The sequence below is a fragment of the Petromyzon marinus genome, chromosome 3 (assembly GCF_048934315.1).
Source record: "Petromyzon marinus isolate PM22_M1 ecotype Great Lakes invasive population chromosome 3, UKy_Petmar_22M1.pri1.0, whole genome shotgun sequence".
NCBI lineage: Eukaryota > Metazoa > Chordata > Hyperoartia > Petromyzontiformes > Petromyzontidae > Petromyzon > Petromyzon marinus.
The window spans coordinates 2,736,672-2,752,414 of NC_133669.1; the positions used below are offsets into that span (position 1 = coordinate 2,736,672).

General features: G+C 44.0%; 2 protein-coding genes across 2 annotated transcripts; both read left to right on the forward strand.

Annotated features, from left to right (window-relative positions):
- Window positions 1–5: 5 nt before the first annotated feature.
- Window positions 6–10,117, forward strand: LOC116951557 (TLC domain-containing protein 5-like). Its single transcript, XM_032970275.2, has 4 exons — window positions 6–189; window positions 4,397–4,604; window positions 7,245–7,497; window positions 8,123–10,117. Exons 2-4 carry the CDS (start codon window positions 4,406–4,408, stop codon window positions 8,460–8,462), a joined length of 792 nt encoding a protein of 263 aa, XP_032826166.1. The 5' UTR covers window positions 6–189; window positions 4,397–4,405; the 3' UTR covers window positions 8,463–10,117.
- A 277-nt stretch (window positions 10,118–10,394) lies between these two features.
- Window positions 10,395–12,842, forward strand: MED9 (mediator complex subunit 9). The gene is made up of 2 exons (XM_032970291.2): window positions 10,395–11,674; window positions 12,288–12,842. The coding sequence occupies exons 1-2, from the start codon at window positions 11,607–11,609 to the stop codon at window positions 12,499–12,501; spliced, it is 282 nt and encodes a 93-aa protein (XP_032826182.1). The 5' UTR covers window positions 10,395–11,606; the 3' UTR covers window positions 12,502–12,842.
- Window positions 12,843–15,743: the final 2,901 nt, after the last annotated feature.

Here is a 15,743-nt window from a genome sequence, read left to right on the forward strand (position 1 = left end):
GTAGTTACGCGTGGTGGGGGCGCGGCCCAGGCCCCGCGTTATCTTCCCCCGTGCGGCGGCGTCGTCGTCGTCGTCAGGGCCCTGGTGACCGCTTCCCCTCTCCTCCCGCACGGCGCCCCAGGCTCCTAGCTGCTGAAGCCCGAGTCGCGCTGTCTGTCCGCGGCGTTTCGCCGCCGGCACCAAGTGCAGGTACCCCGCGGGGCGAGTTTACTTGGTGCCCGCGTCCTGTAAAAGACGTCGATGCCGCGGGGACACGGCGTGACCGCCGTCGCCTCTGTGTGTGTACGTCCACTCGGCCTCAAACCACCGCCCGGTGCGGTGTGTCGTAGACGTCGCCACGAGGAAGACAAAGGCGGCCGTGCGTGGTGCTGGCCTACACACAACCCACGTGTGCCGCAGTGCCGGCCTTAATCGGCGCTGCTACTGGCGAACAGCACTTGCCCCAGCAGCCTGTCGCAGGCTATACGGGGGATCTTTACGTGTGCGCGTTATGATTTCTGTGGCATTGTAGTTATATGTGTGTGTGGGGAGCGGTGGCGTTGTGGTTAGCGCTACGAACCCGGCGACCCGAGTTCGATTCCCGCCCACGGTTTATCTGAACCCTGTTCCGGGTCTCCCCTAGGTCGACTCAGCCTCAAATGAGCACCCAGGCGTGTGCCGTGCCGGCCTTCACAGGTGCTGGCACAGTCTGTCACAGGCTCTGTGTTGGGAGTTTGTGTGTGTGTGGTGTGTGAGGGTTCGTGTCTCAAGGTGCACATGGCCTGGCACGAGCGTCGTGGTTCACGTCACCGCCACTTAGTGGTGAATGGCGGTCGTTGTTGTCGTTGTTGTTGTCGTCGTTGTTGTTGCGTCTAGACAAATGAGCCACTTGGGTTGTTGCGAGAGACCAATTCACTCTACTCACTCAACTCTCTCGCGGAGTCGCGAGTTCATGCTCTCGTTTTCAAACCCAGGAAGGCATCGTCGAGGCTTGAGACTCCGCTCAAGGAAGGTGCTGCCAAATTGTTTTGTAGTAAGTTGGGGGTGGGTGGCGGAGAGACTGGAGGATATGGGGAGAGAACATCGCCGCACACAAAGGCACCCCCCCTAGACGGCTATCGAACACATCATTACCCCTCGGTTGTTGCGGAGCAATCTTAACAGCTTGCGCTGTCAGCCTGGCCAGCCCTTGCTGCTATTGCTGCTGCTGCCTGTCTCATCAATGCCGTGATGCTGTGATTGATCCCCCCCCCCTCAGCTTGTGTTTGAGATAGTCCCGTATACACGAGGATTGTTATTAAACATCGCGGATAAAATCGATTCTTCCACACGCAATGATTCGGTACTGGATTATCGACGTTGAAGAATGGAGTGGTTACGCGCAAGCTGCTGCCTGCACCAGAGCAACAGATACGTTATCGCTTAAGTCAACTATTTAGTGATACCGCCTAGATCGCGCTCCACAGGAGCAACACAATGCAACGCCTTTGTCAATGACACGGCCATAAAAAATAAAATATATTAAAAGGCGGCGTTTCGGACAGTGGACCTTCTTGTGCCGTGAATAAGGGACATTTGCTCCAAAGGTAGTGTCGGTGACGAATGTATTTTATTTTTTTAATATCTATTGAGTGCCCATACGTACAGTTAGGTCGTGTCTACAACTACCCCACGTCAGTGGACCGAAGCTTCGTGACAGAAACGAAATGAACGCGACTTGCGACTTGCCCCAGTCACTAACTCTACAAAGTGTCCTTTCGAATTTGAACGAGGGTTCAAACTCGTGTGGGGTCATATAGCCCCATAAACTCTCACATCCTCTTTACAAGTATCGTCGCATTCCTTGCAAAACTGCTCTCTGTGTGTACAGGTCTCCGTATAAAACTGCTCTCTGTGTGTACAGGTCTCCGTATAAAACTGCTGTGTGTACAGGTCTCCGTGTAAAACTGTTGTGTGTACAGGTCTCCGTGTAAAACTGCTGTGTGTACATGTCTCTGTATAAAACTGCTGTATGTACAAGTCTCCGTGTAAAACTGCTCTCTGTGTGTACAGGTCTCCGTATAAAACTGCTCTCAGTGTGTACAGGTCTCCGTATAAAACTGCTGTGTGTACAGGTCTCCCTATAAAACTGCTCTCAGTGTGTACAGGTCTCCGTATAAAACTGCTGTGTGTACAGGTCTCCGTATAAAACTGCTCTCTGTGTCTACAGGTCTCCGTATAAAACTGCTGTGTGTACAGGTCTCCGTGTAAAACTGTTGTGTGTACAGGTCTCCGTGTAAAACTGCTGTGTGTACATGTCTCCGTATAAAACTGCTGTGTGTACAGGTCTCCCTATAAAACTGCTCTCTGTGTGTACAGGTCTCCGTTTAAAACTGCTCTCTGTGTGTGCAGGTCTCCGTATAAAACTGCTCTCAGTGTGTACAGGTCTCCGTATAAAACTGCTGTGTGTACAGGTCTCCCTATAAAACTGCTCTCAGTGTGTACAGGTCTCCGTATAAAACTGCTGTGTGTACAGGTCTCCGTATAAAACTGCTCTGTGTGTACAGGTCTCCGTGTAAAACTGCTCTGTGTGTACAGGTCTCCGTATAAAACTGCTCTCTGTGTGTACAGGTCTCCCTATAAAACTGCGGCTTTGTTCTGTACGCTTAGTTCCATTTGAACTATTGCGGTGTAAACCAAGATTTTGGCCTTAATGATGTCTTTTTTTATGCAAATGTAATTTTGCTTTTGATATTACTTAAAGGTATTATGCACAGCAAAACATAAACCAATGGTAAAATTTTGCTTGCAAGCCTGCACATTTTTATGGAAAAAACTAAATCTGGAAATATGGTAAATTAGGTGACATGCAAATGTAACATAGTATTGTTATTTTGTTCACGAGTTGATGACCGCCTTGCAGCTGGAATCCAGGATCTCAACGCGGTGTTTGGTTTTAGGTTGGGTTCACACAGGATTTTAGACTTTTATTTAGGTTGGCGAACGTCGCATTGGGGTTAGGTGGTATTTGTGTCTTCGCTTTTTAAAATCATCTCTGGGAATACAACTTGAAATATTCTTAATCGATGGATGATTTTAAAGTTCCTAGAGTCCTTTAGATCTTGCCCATTTTGCAACACCTCAAACCCTGGTTGGTTTACCGTTGGCTGCGATTGCCGCTGGTTATTTTACCGATGAGCAAAATTCAACCTTGGGAATATTGTCCCAGGTTGGCATTACACCCTTGCGATGTCACTTGACACTTTAATAGCAGTTACTTACGTTAAGCCATCCTGTGTTAACCCATCATTATCCCTCTTAAGTCTAAGCCACTTGGCCACCTTACAGTGCAGTACTAGGTTGCTTGGCTGATGCACACATTATCACAAAGCCTCAACACGGAGTGTTTCCAGTAGTAAAAGACAATGAAGCAAGTTCAGTCACCAATTTTTAATTATTATAAAGGAAGGTGTCTCTTTTCACCTGCACGTCTGATGGAGGAAGTGGAATAATGAAAGCTTTCACAATGTTTTAGAGTTGAGACAATTGGCAGTCCAGCGAGAGTCATGCTTTATCTTTGATGAAATAAACAAACTCACCTAAAAGGCTCTTGCAGTACTTTGGCCTTGAAATCGCCTTGAAAATGTCACCTTTACCGCCTTCGTGTGCGACTGCAAGATAATTCTTGCATGCAAAAATTGCACGCTCATTTAACCATGCATGCAAAACGACAAAAAAACCTGCTGAGCAACTTGGTGTAACACCATAGGATGTGTTTTTAAACATTTTTTTCGTATTTTTTTCTCAAAAGTTCCCTTTCGTAACTTGAACAAAGCATTGCATCATTCCACGTAGCAAACAGCCCGCAAAAGGTGATACAATATAACTATTCCTGACATCTGTTTAAATAACTCCTGGTCCTCACTATGGGTGCTGCACTTTTATATATTTCTTTTTATTATAAGTGCTGGAATATTTCGCAATTGAAGTTTTATAATATGATTGAATATTATCTTACTTCATGCAGTGCCTGGTGACCATGAACTGTTGTGCTTCACTTGACAGCCCAGTTTAACCACATGCCCTCAGCGATTCAAGCTCGCTGCTCTGACCCCTGAAGCACTTGGCCATCCCACCAAGTGCGACCCTTTTGAACAAGTTAACATTAAGTGGTTTGCACAATGGTCAAAGGCATTTCTATTTGGTTGTCTTTGCTCCGATATCTATCTTCTTCATTGTTGTGCTTGTTTTTGTTCGATTGCTTTTTATCATTTTGGTGACCCCATGTCACTTGCATGTGAAACCATCCTCGTATCTTGAGTTTCCACCTGGATAAACAAAATAAACTTGCGGTGTAAAATTCGCGTTTGTTTGTAAGTTGCTGTGCGAGTTGAGGTTTTTAAAACACGATCTTGTTTTTTTCTACTTTGCCCATCAGCTTGAAGGCATGACATCGTTCCCAGTGTTCCTCGTGTCTGCGAGCACCGTCTGGTGGTCACTGCTCTACTTCGTCCTCTACCGCCTTAACCCATCGCACGGCAAAGAGTGGAACTGCCGACTCGTCACCCTACTTCACGGGTGCCTCATCGTTCCACTGTCAGCTTACATCGGCTTCATAGCAGGCCCTTGGCCATTTACGCATCCAGGTAGGATGTGATGCTATCTTTTTTTTAAAGTATGCACATATCAACAGTCGAGGTTCATTTTTTGTATGTATGCACTTATGTATAACCATAGTAATTAAAATGTAAAACGTCATTATAGTGTGAAATAAATGAAAAATGTTATTGGTCTGTCTTGTACATTCTGCCTGGGTTTTCCTGCTGCCCTAGCTACTTCACGTTGTGCATGTTCATTCTGTCTTGTTTTTATTGTACTGTCTGTAGCGGTTTTTACTTTAGGTTGTGGTGTATTCCTGTCGCCTGTTAAATATGTTCTGGCTCTTCGAGTACAGATGGGACCTGTATAACATGTCTCACTTGCATTTATGGTCTCGTGTATATTGTGCATCTTGTGCATTGGTGTCTGTCCTGTAGTGTAATGTGATCTAGAATGTACACCTCGATTTAAAGCTTTCGTGACGGCAAGGATTCATCTTCTTTGGTTCTTCCGGTAAAGTCAAGTAGAATGAGAATAAAATAAAAAAATAACACAATAAAATTCTCACGACGTTTCGGCCACAACTCGAGACGGCCGCTTGCGTTGTGGCCGAAACGTCGTGAGAATTTTATTGTGTTATTTTATTATTTTCTTTTCTAGATTTGAAGCTTTATTATTCTCATTCTACGTGACTTTACCGAAAGAACCAAAGAAAATGTACACCTCATTGTTACTACCACAGTTGTTTTGACATTTTCATCTCCACAACATCTAACGCATCAGCCACTTCCTCACTCCAGCATCAGCTACTTCCTCACACAAGCAGCTGCTGAGACCCCCATTTATGCCTTTACCACCCCTCTGACTTGACAACTGCAACTATTCCCCTCTATGGCCTCACCAAATCCCTCGCCTCCAGACACCACGATCCAATATATCACTGCCAGGTGAGAAATCGCCCACAGCCGTACACAAACCCACAATACCTCACCGCTATAATATGTTCAGTGGCTCCAAATCCAGTCTTTAAAATCTTCAAAATCGCTCCCCATCTTCATGATCATTCACGAACCTGTTCCTGTCTAGCTCGCCCTCTCATCTCACTTTACCCCCTGTGCCTCCAGTAGCCAAGGCTGTGTCAAAAGTCCAATTCTCATCCTTAATTGTGAGGTTGCACCTTCTCTGCCACCCCTATAATCTTGAACTCCCTCCACCAACTGTCTACCTTGTTGACTTGCTACCCATGTTCAAACTCCGGATGAAGACCTTCTTGCCTTCCTCTGCCAATGACTTACTGCTTTTCTCTAAAACATTTAAGTATAGCCACTTCCGTTTTCCCCATAATGCACATCGAAATTTTTCTAAGGTATCTCTAGATGCAGTTGCCATTATATCATCTATTAATCCAAATTCAGTAATGCTGCATACATGTGCAATTATGGTACCGTGTTTAACACATAACTTACATTTACAGTGGGCACTGATATGATATTTACACGGCCGTAAAGTGCACATAGCCTGGCACAAGCACCGTGGTGACGTCACCGTCACTTAGCGTCAAATGGAGGTTGTTATTGTTATGATGTTTATTAATACAATGATCGATCTGAGAGACCTTTGGACTATCTTGTGGTCCTCAGACACCATGCCATTCTTATGATTCTTTGGATTTTTTCACATTTTTTATTGTTTTGGGATTCCATCTCAATTAGATACAAAGTGTGCTTTACTTTAATAACATTTACAAAGCTGTTCCAGCTGTGCTGTAGCAGGACAGACAAATATGGGAAGGTTTTGACTTACATGTCTATCCGGGGTTCAGCTTAGCCCACTGTCCTCCTGATCTCAGTGAAATTAATACCACTTGGTGGGAAGTTAATAGTGATGGCCCTATGGAAATATGTATCCTTGCCATAGAAATGTGGAATTTCCATCACTGGCTCAGGATCCCTGGTAGAGATTAACACTGCCACACAGACATTTTACATTACTGATACTGGTAGGAACGAAGTTGTAAACTGAGTGTACCTGCCTGCAATAGATTAATGTGTCCGTCCGTCCGTCCCCTTTCAATACTTTAACGAAGTGAAATCTCGTGCTGTTGGGTGTAAAATCAGCAATAGACAGCGCAGAGACTTGTCCTATCAGCCCACCCTGCAGGGACCTGTTATTAATCATCATATCACAGATTGGGTTGGGTTAGTAAGTGCATTGTAACTAGGAGTCTTCTGTCGTGTACAAACGTGCATACGTCATTGTTACAAACAAAGTAGCCATGAAATGTGATTGCATTTTGTTTTAACTTTCTACTTAAAGTACAGTCTAGAGTTACATTACATAATGTAATTTACTTGGACAGTGCATTGCCACCAATGGAATGTGTGTACATATTGCCATATTAATGTAAACAATTGAATAGTATTTCACATAATGAACCAGGTATGTAAGAGTGGCATTGATTGTTAATTTTGATTATTGTATCAAGTGTATGAAGCAGTTGTAACTGTATTCTCCAGATGATAGTGTAGTTTAGAATGCGGTAGGTGTTCCCATGTGACCTTATTTGTACACTTATTGACATTGGCACAAGTTTGTGATGCATATTATATAACCTGGAGAATACGGTACTCTTTTGAACGTGCTGTATGGAATCTGACTTGTATATGTGTATTCTTTGTTTTTTTCAGGTGGCCCTAATTCAGAGCTGCAAGTTTTTGCCTTGTCCTTTTGTCTGGGATACTTCATATTTGATTTATTGTGGTGTGTCTCATATGGAAATGAAAGCATTGTAATGCTTGCACACCACATAATAAGCATTTTAGGACTGGTAGGATGCTTGTTCCTGGGTGTATCTGCAACAGAGACAAATGGTGTTATATTTGGGAGTGAAATTACCAACCCTCTACTCCAACTCCGCTGGTTTCTTCGTAAAATGGGACGGTACGTACAGTGTTGTGAAATTATTTTCTGATATTTTAATAAGAGTTGGTAAAATAATGATGAAAGCCATGTTGTTGTTTTCCACATTTTTTTCCCAAACAGTTCTGCGGAACTGAATTTCCCCCCGTGTTTAGAGTCGAGAGGTTGCGTTAGCAGGAGGGTACATTTGGCTAGGGACAGTTATGGATTAAGCTATTAGCCTCCAAATAAGTCTGTGGACACGAACTGAACAGTTATGTAGGTATAACGTCTATCTAAGTACCTTGTCTGAGGGGGAGTCGTGGTGCAGTGGTTCGCAGCCTGTGTTATCAATCTGGCTACGCATGTTCGATTCCCATCCATGGGTAACATCTGTTTCAAGCATTCCATCAGCAAATACTGGGGCCGCCACTTCACCAACTGGTTTATCCTTAACTCTTCAGGTTAAAAGCCTAGCACATATAAGGAAACGTGTAATCCACAGACTGTATCTCGAGAGAGAGAAACATGTTCCACAAAGCCTGCAAAATGTTAAATTAATTCCATATAGAAACGTTGACATGTACAAATACTATTCATTTATAAAGCAAGACATTTTCACTGGAATTCATTGTTATTTTATTAAATGTTGCCATTGTGTATGCAGGTATGAGGACACCACCCTTGGCTTGTGCATCGACGCCACGTTTGTTATGTTGTTCTTTTGCGTCCGAATGGGAGTTGGCACTATCCTCCTTGTCTGTGTACTGCGATCACCCACACCTATACTCGTAATGAAGATCAGTGGTGTGGGAATGTACACCATTTCCTGGCTGTTCATGGTCAACATTTCCAAATATGTAATGCGAAGATATCGAAAACTCAAACAGGCATGCAAACCTTGCAATGTCATTTCATCATCAAGTCCTGCACAAGAAGACAGTGAAATTGAAACTGCTGAAAATGGACTTTCTTCCAACCCTGATGTTTACAAGAAACATAATTGAAGGGCATAATATAGGTTTTGTATTTTATTAAAAAAAAGTATTTTCTTGCCTTTAGTATTTTAAACGTAATATATTTTCAATGCTGTGTTCAAATATTAATGAGGTTATAAATGGTAATGTATGTACAAATACAATATAACTTAAATTTTGATTTAAAGCTTTCTTGACTGCAGTGATTCATATTCTTGGTTCTTTCGGTAAAGTCATGTTGAAGGGAAACAATAAAATAATAAAATATATATAAAACAAGAAAATTCTCACGACGTTTCGACTGTAACACAAACAGTCATCAGGTGTGAAAAAACCAACGTCAAGAAGCATTTGAAAGAAGTGGCGGTTTGTATTTAATTAATTATTTTCAAACTTATATTTTTTTATTTTTAAACGGTGTTTGTATTTATTTTTAAAAACGTTAGCACCACGGATAGCGATTTGACTGTTTAGAAGGAAAATAGGAGGGGGGAGACGAAAATTTAATGTATGCTGTATGAAAGCCACCATAAGCATGAACAATCAAGACCCGAAATGGTTTATCAAATCCTTACAATGATTGCTAGGCCAGAATCCATCTTCTCGGTTGAAATTGTTTCTGTGTTTGTATATGTGGATAGCTTCATGAACGAATCTCTCATGGTAGCCCGATGGCTTGCAAAGAACCTGTCTTGGAGAAGTCAATGTCATGTGAGCCTACTGAATTATAACAGTGATCTGCCACGGCCGAGGTGTTGGTCCTACCGTGTTTTAGGTCTGCTTTTTGTTCACGAATGCGGTCCGAGACATGTCGTTTGGTTTCTCCAATGTAACTACTACCACAGAGGCAACTTAGTTTGTAGACAAAAAAAAACACCGCTTAAAAATAAATAAATACGTCGCTGGTAAATAAATTAATAAATACAAACCGCCACTTATTTCAAATGCTTCTTGCCGTTGGTTTTTTCACACCTGATGATGACTGTTTGTGTTACAGTCAAAACGTCGTGAGAATTTTATTTTTTATATATATTTTATTATTTAGTTCCCCTTAAACGTGACTTTACCGAAAGAACCAAGAATATAATATAACTTAAATAAAAATTAAACTTAAGTTGTAATTTTGACCAGAAGGAACATAGGATCTGTGGTATTGATGTCACTGTACAACCTATGAACTTTGACATGTTATAAAAACTGACCAAAAATTTATTATGCACTATATTTAGAGTTTGCAAAAAAATATTAAATGGTTGTTGCTATGTGTCCCACGCCGTTCCTTCAGCTGCTGTGAAATAGTATTTAAGAGGAATGTATGAATGACTAGCCAACTGCATACCTGTCAACACTTTATCAGTGCCTTATTAGAGACCAATTCAGACCTTATTGGTCACCCCTTGCCCTTATAAATGTCAAATGTTCACCCAACAAAGTCGCATCACAAGGGAGAAAGACAACAAATGTGCGCAAATGTCCGGCTGTACTCCGAAAGGACCTGAAAACTCAATTTCCCTGTACAAGAATATGGGTAAACCGTATGGATTGACAGGGTATGCAACTGTGCTAAAACGTAGGTGTGGGAATGGATGGGTATGCTGCACTAGTTAACTGCACTCGAGGACATTTAATTTCATGCTGAAAAATTTGCCATGTGTGTAAATAAAAAATTGCAGCAGGCTGTGAAATGCATCTGCATGTCATTCACAAAACATGTATGCATCGAAAGAACCCAGCAGATGTATGCATCTGTATATTGTGCATGCTTTGCTAGTTACATACTTCTTGATGTAGGGTTTGTTAATGTGCAAAAACATGCACAAAGCTCAAGATAATGAAGCGTTTTGCAGATGGTGGAGACTAAGTCTTAAAATTAGTTTTGCAATCTGCTGCTGGATGAAGGCCTTCCCACTCCATGTCGGTCGTGAGCTTTGACCATTGTCGGTCAAGTGTGCGTTGAAGGATTGCAACTCGCCACTCATGATAGCCGTGACCAGGAATTTTACTCCGGTTGTCGGACACATGCAGTGTGCTAACCACTGTCCACTACTAGTCTTAAGTAACAATCCCACCTATATGTTTAAGTTATTGTACCCGATTAACATTACAATGACTGGCGAGATGTTAACTACCTCGCTGGGTATACAGGTGGTGGGTTCGACCCCGACCGCTGATGCCTGCTGTATATTTAGAGTTTGCGTGTCTCGCTCCCCATGGTCGTGTCGATTTTTCCATGAGCCTCCGATTTTTCGCTCCACATTTTGTATCTACATCCCGCGCTTATTGTATTTGGCTGTTATAAATATCCACATCATGATAAGCCACTTTGTTGAGCTGTCATTTGTGATAGCCAGGTCGCTTTTGAAAAACAAGGCAATTAGCTCAGTGGGGCCCCTTACCTGGCAAAATACAAAGTTTAGTTTAAATCATTCCCATGACAAATTATGAATACCAAACCATTAGCTTAACACATGCTTTTGCGACCAGTATCATCCATAACACAGGTTTTATTGGTTAGATCGCGTATGTGTCGTTAAATCCGCCACCACCCGATACAGCCAATTAGTAGTAAGGTTTGTCACGTAAACAGAACATGCCAATTCGTCACTAGTACAGCACACAGTTGTGTTGGAGAGCAAATCCACAACATTTACAACCTGAGTACGACGTTTCGCCAGTAATCACAACCGGCACCATCAGGAGGCAGCCAGATTTGGGGGGAAAATCCTCAACAACAAAAAAAACGCCGCATATTACAAAACCATTGTTGATTTAAGGCTTTCGTGACTGCAGGAATTCATACTCTTTGGGGTCGTATTTTATTACTTAATTTATTTCCTACCTACGTGACTTTACCGAAAGAAACCAAAAAGTATGAAAACCATTGTTGTGTTTAACACGTGTAAATCGATTAGCGAGTATCGATTAACATCGTGAATCTCTTCTGGATCGTTACGCGAGAGTCCAGCGCGGCGACGAATCGGCAAGAATCGACTCGATAATTTGGTGAGACGAGAATCGATTCTTCGCACGTCAGGCTCGGGTGCTGGTTCCGGGGCCCGCAGGCGGCCGCTCTCCCCCCCGCCCCCCCATCTGGAACGAGGTCGCTGTTGGTGCGGGTGGCTTCAGAGACGACGAGGAGGAGGAGGTTGGAGGCTCGCTGTGTTCGCTGCGAAGATGTCGACCACGCAGATCAAAGAGGAGAACACCGCCTTCGTCCCGTTAATCCACGACATCATGAAGAGGTGCGGGCCCCCTCCCCCCCCACCGTGTTTGAGGGAGGCGGCATCGCGGGCTGCACATCTCCAGTTTAGTAGGCCGCGGGGCTCGTATAACAGATTACTGTGCACTCTACATCAAGAATAACAATAATAATCTCGCGCATAATGCATGTTGTTCTTGGGTAGGATCGCGTAAGTATAAAGGCGTCGTTAAATCCACCACCACCACCAGCCCGACGCAGCCAATTGGTACGCTTTTGTCACGCCAACAACGTGCCAGTTACTGTTTCAGCACGCCCGGGATGTTGGAGGGTCAAGTCACAATCGTGAAAGCTTTACTCGCTGTCTTTGTGGTGGGCTCACGACACATTCACGCGATGTAACCCGGCAAACCAGTTATCACGGATCATATTTGGTCGCGAAAGCCTACGTGTTAAAATAATGTCGTACTGTGTTTATCCGGGAAAGCGTCGCGTGAATTGTTAGAAAAAAAGTTTAAAATACGGGATCGGAAAAACAGCCATTGAGAAGGGAACGTCTAAGCTGTCGAGATCGGAAGCAATGCGGTTTGAAGAGGCATTTATTGAAAGCCTTTGTGTCTGTTTATATACGGTGCTTTATGTTGTTGTTTTGGTAGCATGGAGAGAGACAACCAAGAGGTGCAGCAGGAGCTGAGTCGGCTGAAATCGCGGATTCAGGAGCTGCGCGAGACTGTCGCTGTGATGCCGGGAATCGACCTGAGCCCAGAGGAGCAACACAGAAGGCTGCAACACCTCCGTGAACAAGTCCACATAAAGAACCAGCTGCTGCAGAAATACAAAACCCTCTGCATATTTGATAATTCTAAGTGACTTCATCTCGTCCAAGTATTAGGTCCAGTCCAGAAGAGGAACCGGGGAAAGCTCCAGAATTATTGCTAAGAGGTCCGCATAAAGAACCAGCTGCTGCAGAAATTCAACCCCCCCCCCCCCTGCATATTTGATAACGTTAAAAGACTTACAGTTTTCCCTGCAGGAAAAAAAAAACTGGACAATATTTCCTTACATGACTTTGAAAGGGCAAGATTTGTGAAGGCGATGCAGATGTTGGCTGACTGACGCCTAGCTTGTTAATGTAGTTGGTTATCGAAAGATGTTTATTTTGTACATCGTGGGTAACTTGTGTAAATAAAGATGATATAAGTTAACGTTCACATGAGTTTTACGTTCACCTTTAGACTTGAGGATCTGCCTCTATGGCAAGTTTGTTGACGAATGGGTATCCACACGTCCCTTGTGTTTTATTACTCAACTTTTGAGTTGTGGCCTAAACAAACAAAATGGCTCATTGGTTTTTTCGGTAAAGTCACGTATGTAGAAATACCATAAAATTATATTAAAATAAATCAATCACGACGTTTCGACCGCAACACAAGCAATCTTCATCAGGTGTAAAACACAAATAGCACATAGGGTGACATCAACGCAACACATAGAGAGCTTTAAACTGCACGGAGGTAAAAACAAGATGAGAGACGAGCATTCAACAAACCTAAAAAAAATGTACGTGATGCAAAACCAGTCGGCCAACGACACAGACACTTGCCTGGCAGACCACGAATTTCAGAAGGGTGCTAAATTTCGTGTTCATCCTCTGGGTTGAACATACCAGCATAAACACAGTGAACAAATACGAGGTATAAGATAGCAGAAATACATATACTGGAACACAAGAGGTAAGAAGAGGAAAGACAGACAGAGAAGCAAGAAAAAAGGGGCCGGAGGGATGAACAGACAGAGGCTTAAAATAAGTAGTGGAGGTGGGGGGAGGAGGAGGAGGGGCCGAAGAAGCAGAAGAGGGGGGGAGGGGTAGGAAAATGTAAGGGGGCGCAATTAGTTTAGTACAGAATTGTAAAGGTAACGTCCCTCTAGAAGTGTGTTAATAAAGAATTAAAGATTTCGTGACTGCATAAATTACTCATTGTTTTTTTCGGTAAAGTCACGTATGTAGAAATACCATAAAATAAATTAATCACGACGTTTCGACCGCAACACAAGCGATCTTCATCAGGTGTAAAAAACAAATAGCACATAGGGTGACATCAACGCAACACATAGAGAGCGTTAAACTGCACGGAGGTAAAAACAACAAGAAGATGATGCATTCAACAAACCTAAGGAAAATGTGTTGAATGCTCGTCTCTCATCTTGTTTTTACCTCCGCGCAGTTTAACGCTCTCTATGTGTTGCGTTGATGTCACCCTATGTGCTATTTGTTTTTTTACACCTGATGAAGATTGCTTGTGTTGCGGTCGAAACGTCGAGATTTATTTATTTTAATATAATTTTATGGTATTTCTACATACGTGACTTTACCGAAAAAAACAATGAGTAATTTATGCAGTCACGAAAGCTTTAATTCTTTATAAACAAAACGGCTACACGTTTCTGCTTCCAGGGTGGTGGCTTAGACAAGACAGTGCATTCTACATGCAACGTGGTCAAGTGACATGCGTGCTAGGCATGATGGAAATTGTGCCTTTTTTTGTAAAGATAAGTTAGGAAAACGATTGGCAGTGTTCTGGCTTTGCTGGTTCTGGATCCAGAGTATATCAAATAGCTGCGCTTCAGCCTCAGCTCCATGCTGGTTCCAGCAGCCCCATCTAGAGCCACAAAATCCCGTGATCGTGTCTTCACGCTAACAGCATCATCCTATGTTTGTAAAGTTACTTGTATTAATGTACACTTGTCAGCTTAATGTGTTTTAAATTCTATTCTAGCGCATGGCAATATTTGCAAGAGCTAAATGCCAATGACTAAATGCCGATGACTGCTCGACAAGAGGGTTTCAGGAGAGTTAAAGTAGTTTTGCTATTCCATTGGAGGGCATACTACAGTGGTGTTACTATATGGTCTTTAATTTTGGTTGCATTGCCACAATCGTACTGTGATTTTGTCCTAAAATTTCCATTTATGAAGAAGTACGCAGCGGCCTGTTGATGGTTCTGATGTCGTTGAACGTTACACCAGTGTTTGCGAGGATTGTCAAAGCCAGGAGATGCAGTGTTTGGGTCTCGAATGAGGCGTTTATTCTGGATGTACGCAGTTTTCCACACTATGCCAGCATTATTCTGAATTTGTGTAAGATTCTAGGATTGTGACAGCGTGATCCCAGAAGGGGAATCCGAACTTGAGTTGGTGGCATGTGGATTGTGGCATCACGACACAGAGGGATGGCAGCGACGTGGGGACATGTCCAGTCTTGGAACACATTCCTGCGGAGGGAGCTGGTAGGAACGTTGGGTTGCTCGGTCAATGGCCAGGGTCAACGAGCGGCATGGTGTATTCCGCAAATATGCCGGACTGTGAGGGTGGGCACAAGCCGGCGTGAGTAGTAAGGGCACCACGGGGTGACCAGCCCCACCCCACCCAGCCCCACCCCTCCCATTGTTATATATCCGGGTGTCCGGACACACGTGGACAGACATCCATAGACATACACAATTAATCCCCTGCCTCCTGTGAATTAATTCCGGTTGGGCTTCCAGTTCATTACGTTTCCTACCAGTAATATATACCCCGTTAAGCTCCCACCTTAATACTACCAGTGACGTACACCTGGCGCGGCGAGGTTGGGGAGCTGGTCAAGGTCAATAGGCCATGACCTGCTGACCTTGACAGCCAAAGTTGTCCCCGCTAAGAATCGAGCGTTGCTCTTCCAATGAAAAGTTTCGATTCCTCGGATCGCACGCGAGGCGTCATGGGAGCTTGGCTCTCGGCGTGGGTCACGCGACCCGCCCTCGTGCGTCGTGACGCCCCCCCCCCGCGCGTGAGGTCACGTGGTCCCTTTGTGGGCGCGGTGACGTCAACATGCGACCCCTGCCCCTTCGACCCGAGTGATGACGCCCCGCACGCGTCGACGTCAAACGGCCCCATCCACGCGTGACGTCACGCACCCACGCGGGCAGTCAATGAGATCACGTCTGAGGAGCACAACGCGCTGTGTGGCGACGATTCCGTTTGCGAGATGACGTAATAACGCAGTAACCATCGCGACGAATAACGTACGCGCCTGGCTTTATCCTGCGCTAAACAACCCCCCCTCCCCCCATCTT

What these genes read in the sequence shown, in the direction of transcription:
- MED9 (XM_032970291.2), top strand. Translation starts at nt 11,607, where the DNA reads ATGTCGACCACGCAGATCAAAGAGGAGAACACCGCCTTCGTCCCGTTA. An exon ending in ATCCACGACATCATGAAGAG is followed by an intron (nt 11,675 to 12,287) that starts GTGCGGGCCCCC and finishes TTGTTTTGGTAG; the next exon opens with CATGGAGAGAGACAACCAAG.
- LOC116951557 (XM_032970275.2), top strand. Translation starts at nt 4,406, where the DNA reads ATGACATCGTTCCCAGTGTTCCTCGTGTCTGCGAGCACCGTCTGGTGG. An exon ending in TTGGCCATTTACGCATCCAG is followed by an intron (nt 4,605 to 7,244) that starts GTAGGATGTGAT and finishes TGTTTTTTTCAG; the next exon opens with GTGGCCCTAATTCAGAGCTG. An exon ending in TTTCTTCGTAAAATGGGACG is followed by an intron (nt 7,498 to 8,122) that starts GTACGTACAGTG and finishes TTGTGTATGCAG; the next exon opens with GTATGAGGACACCACCCTTG.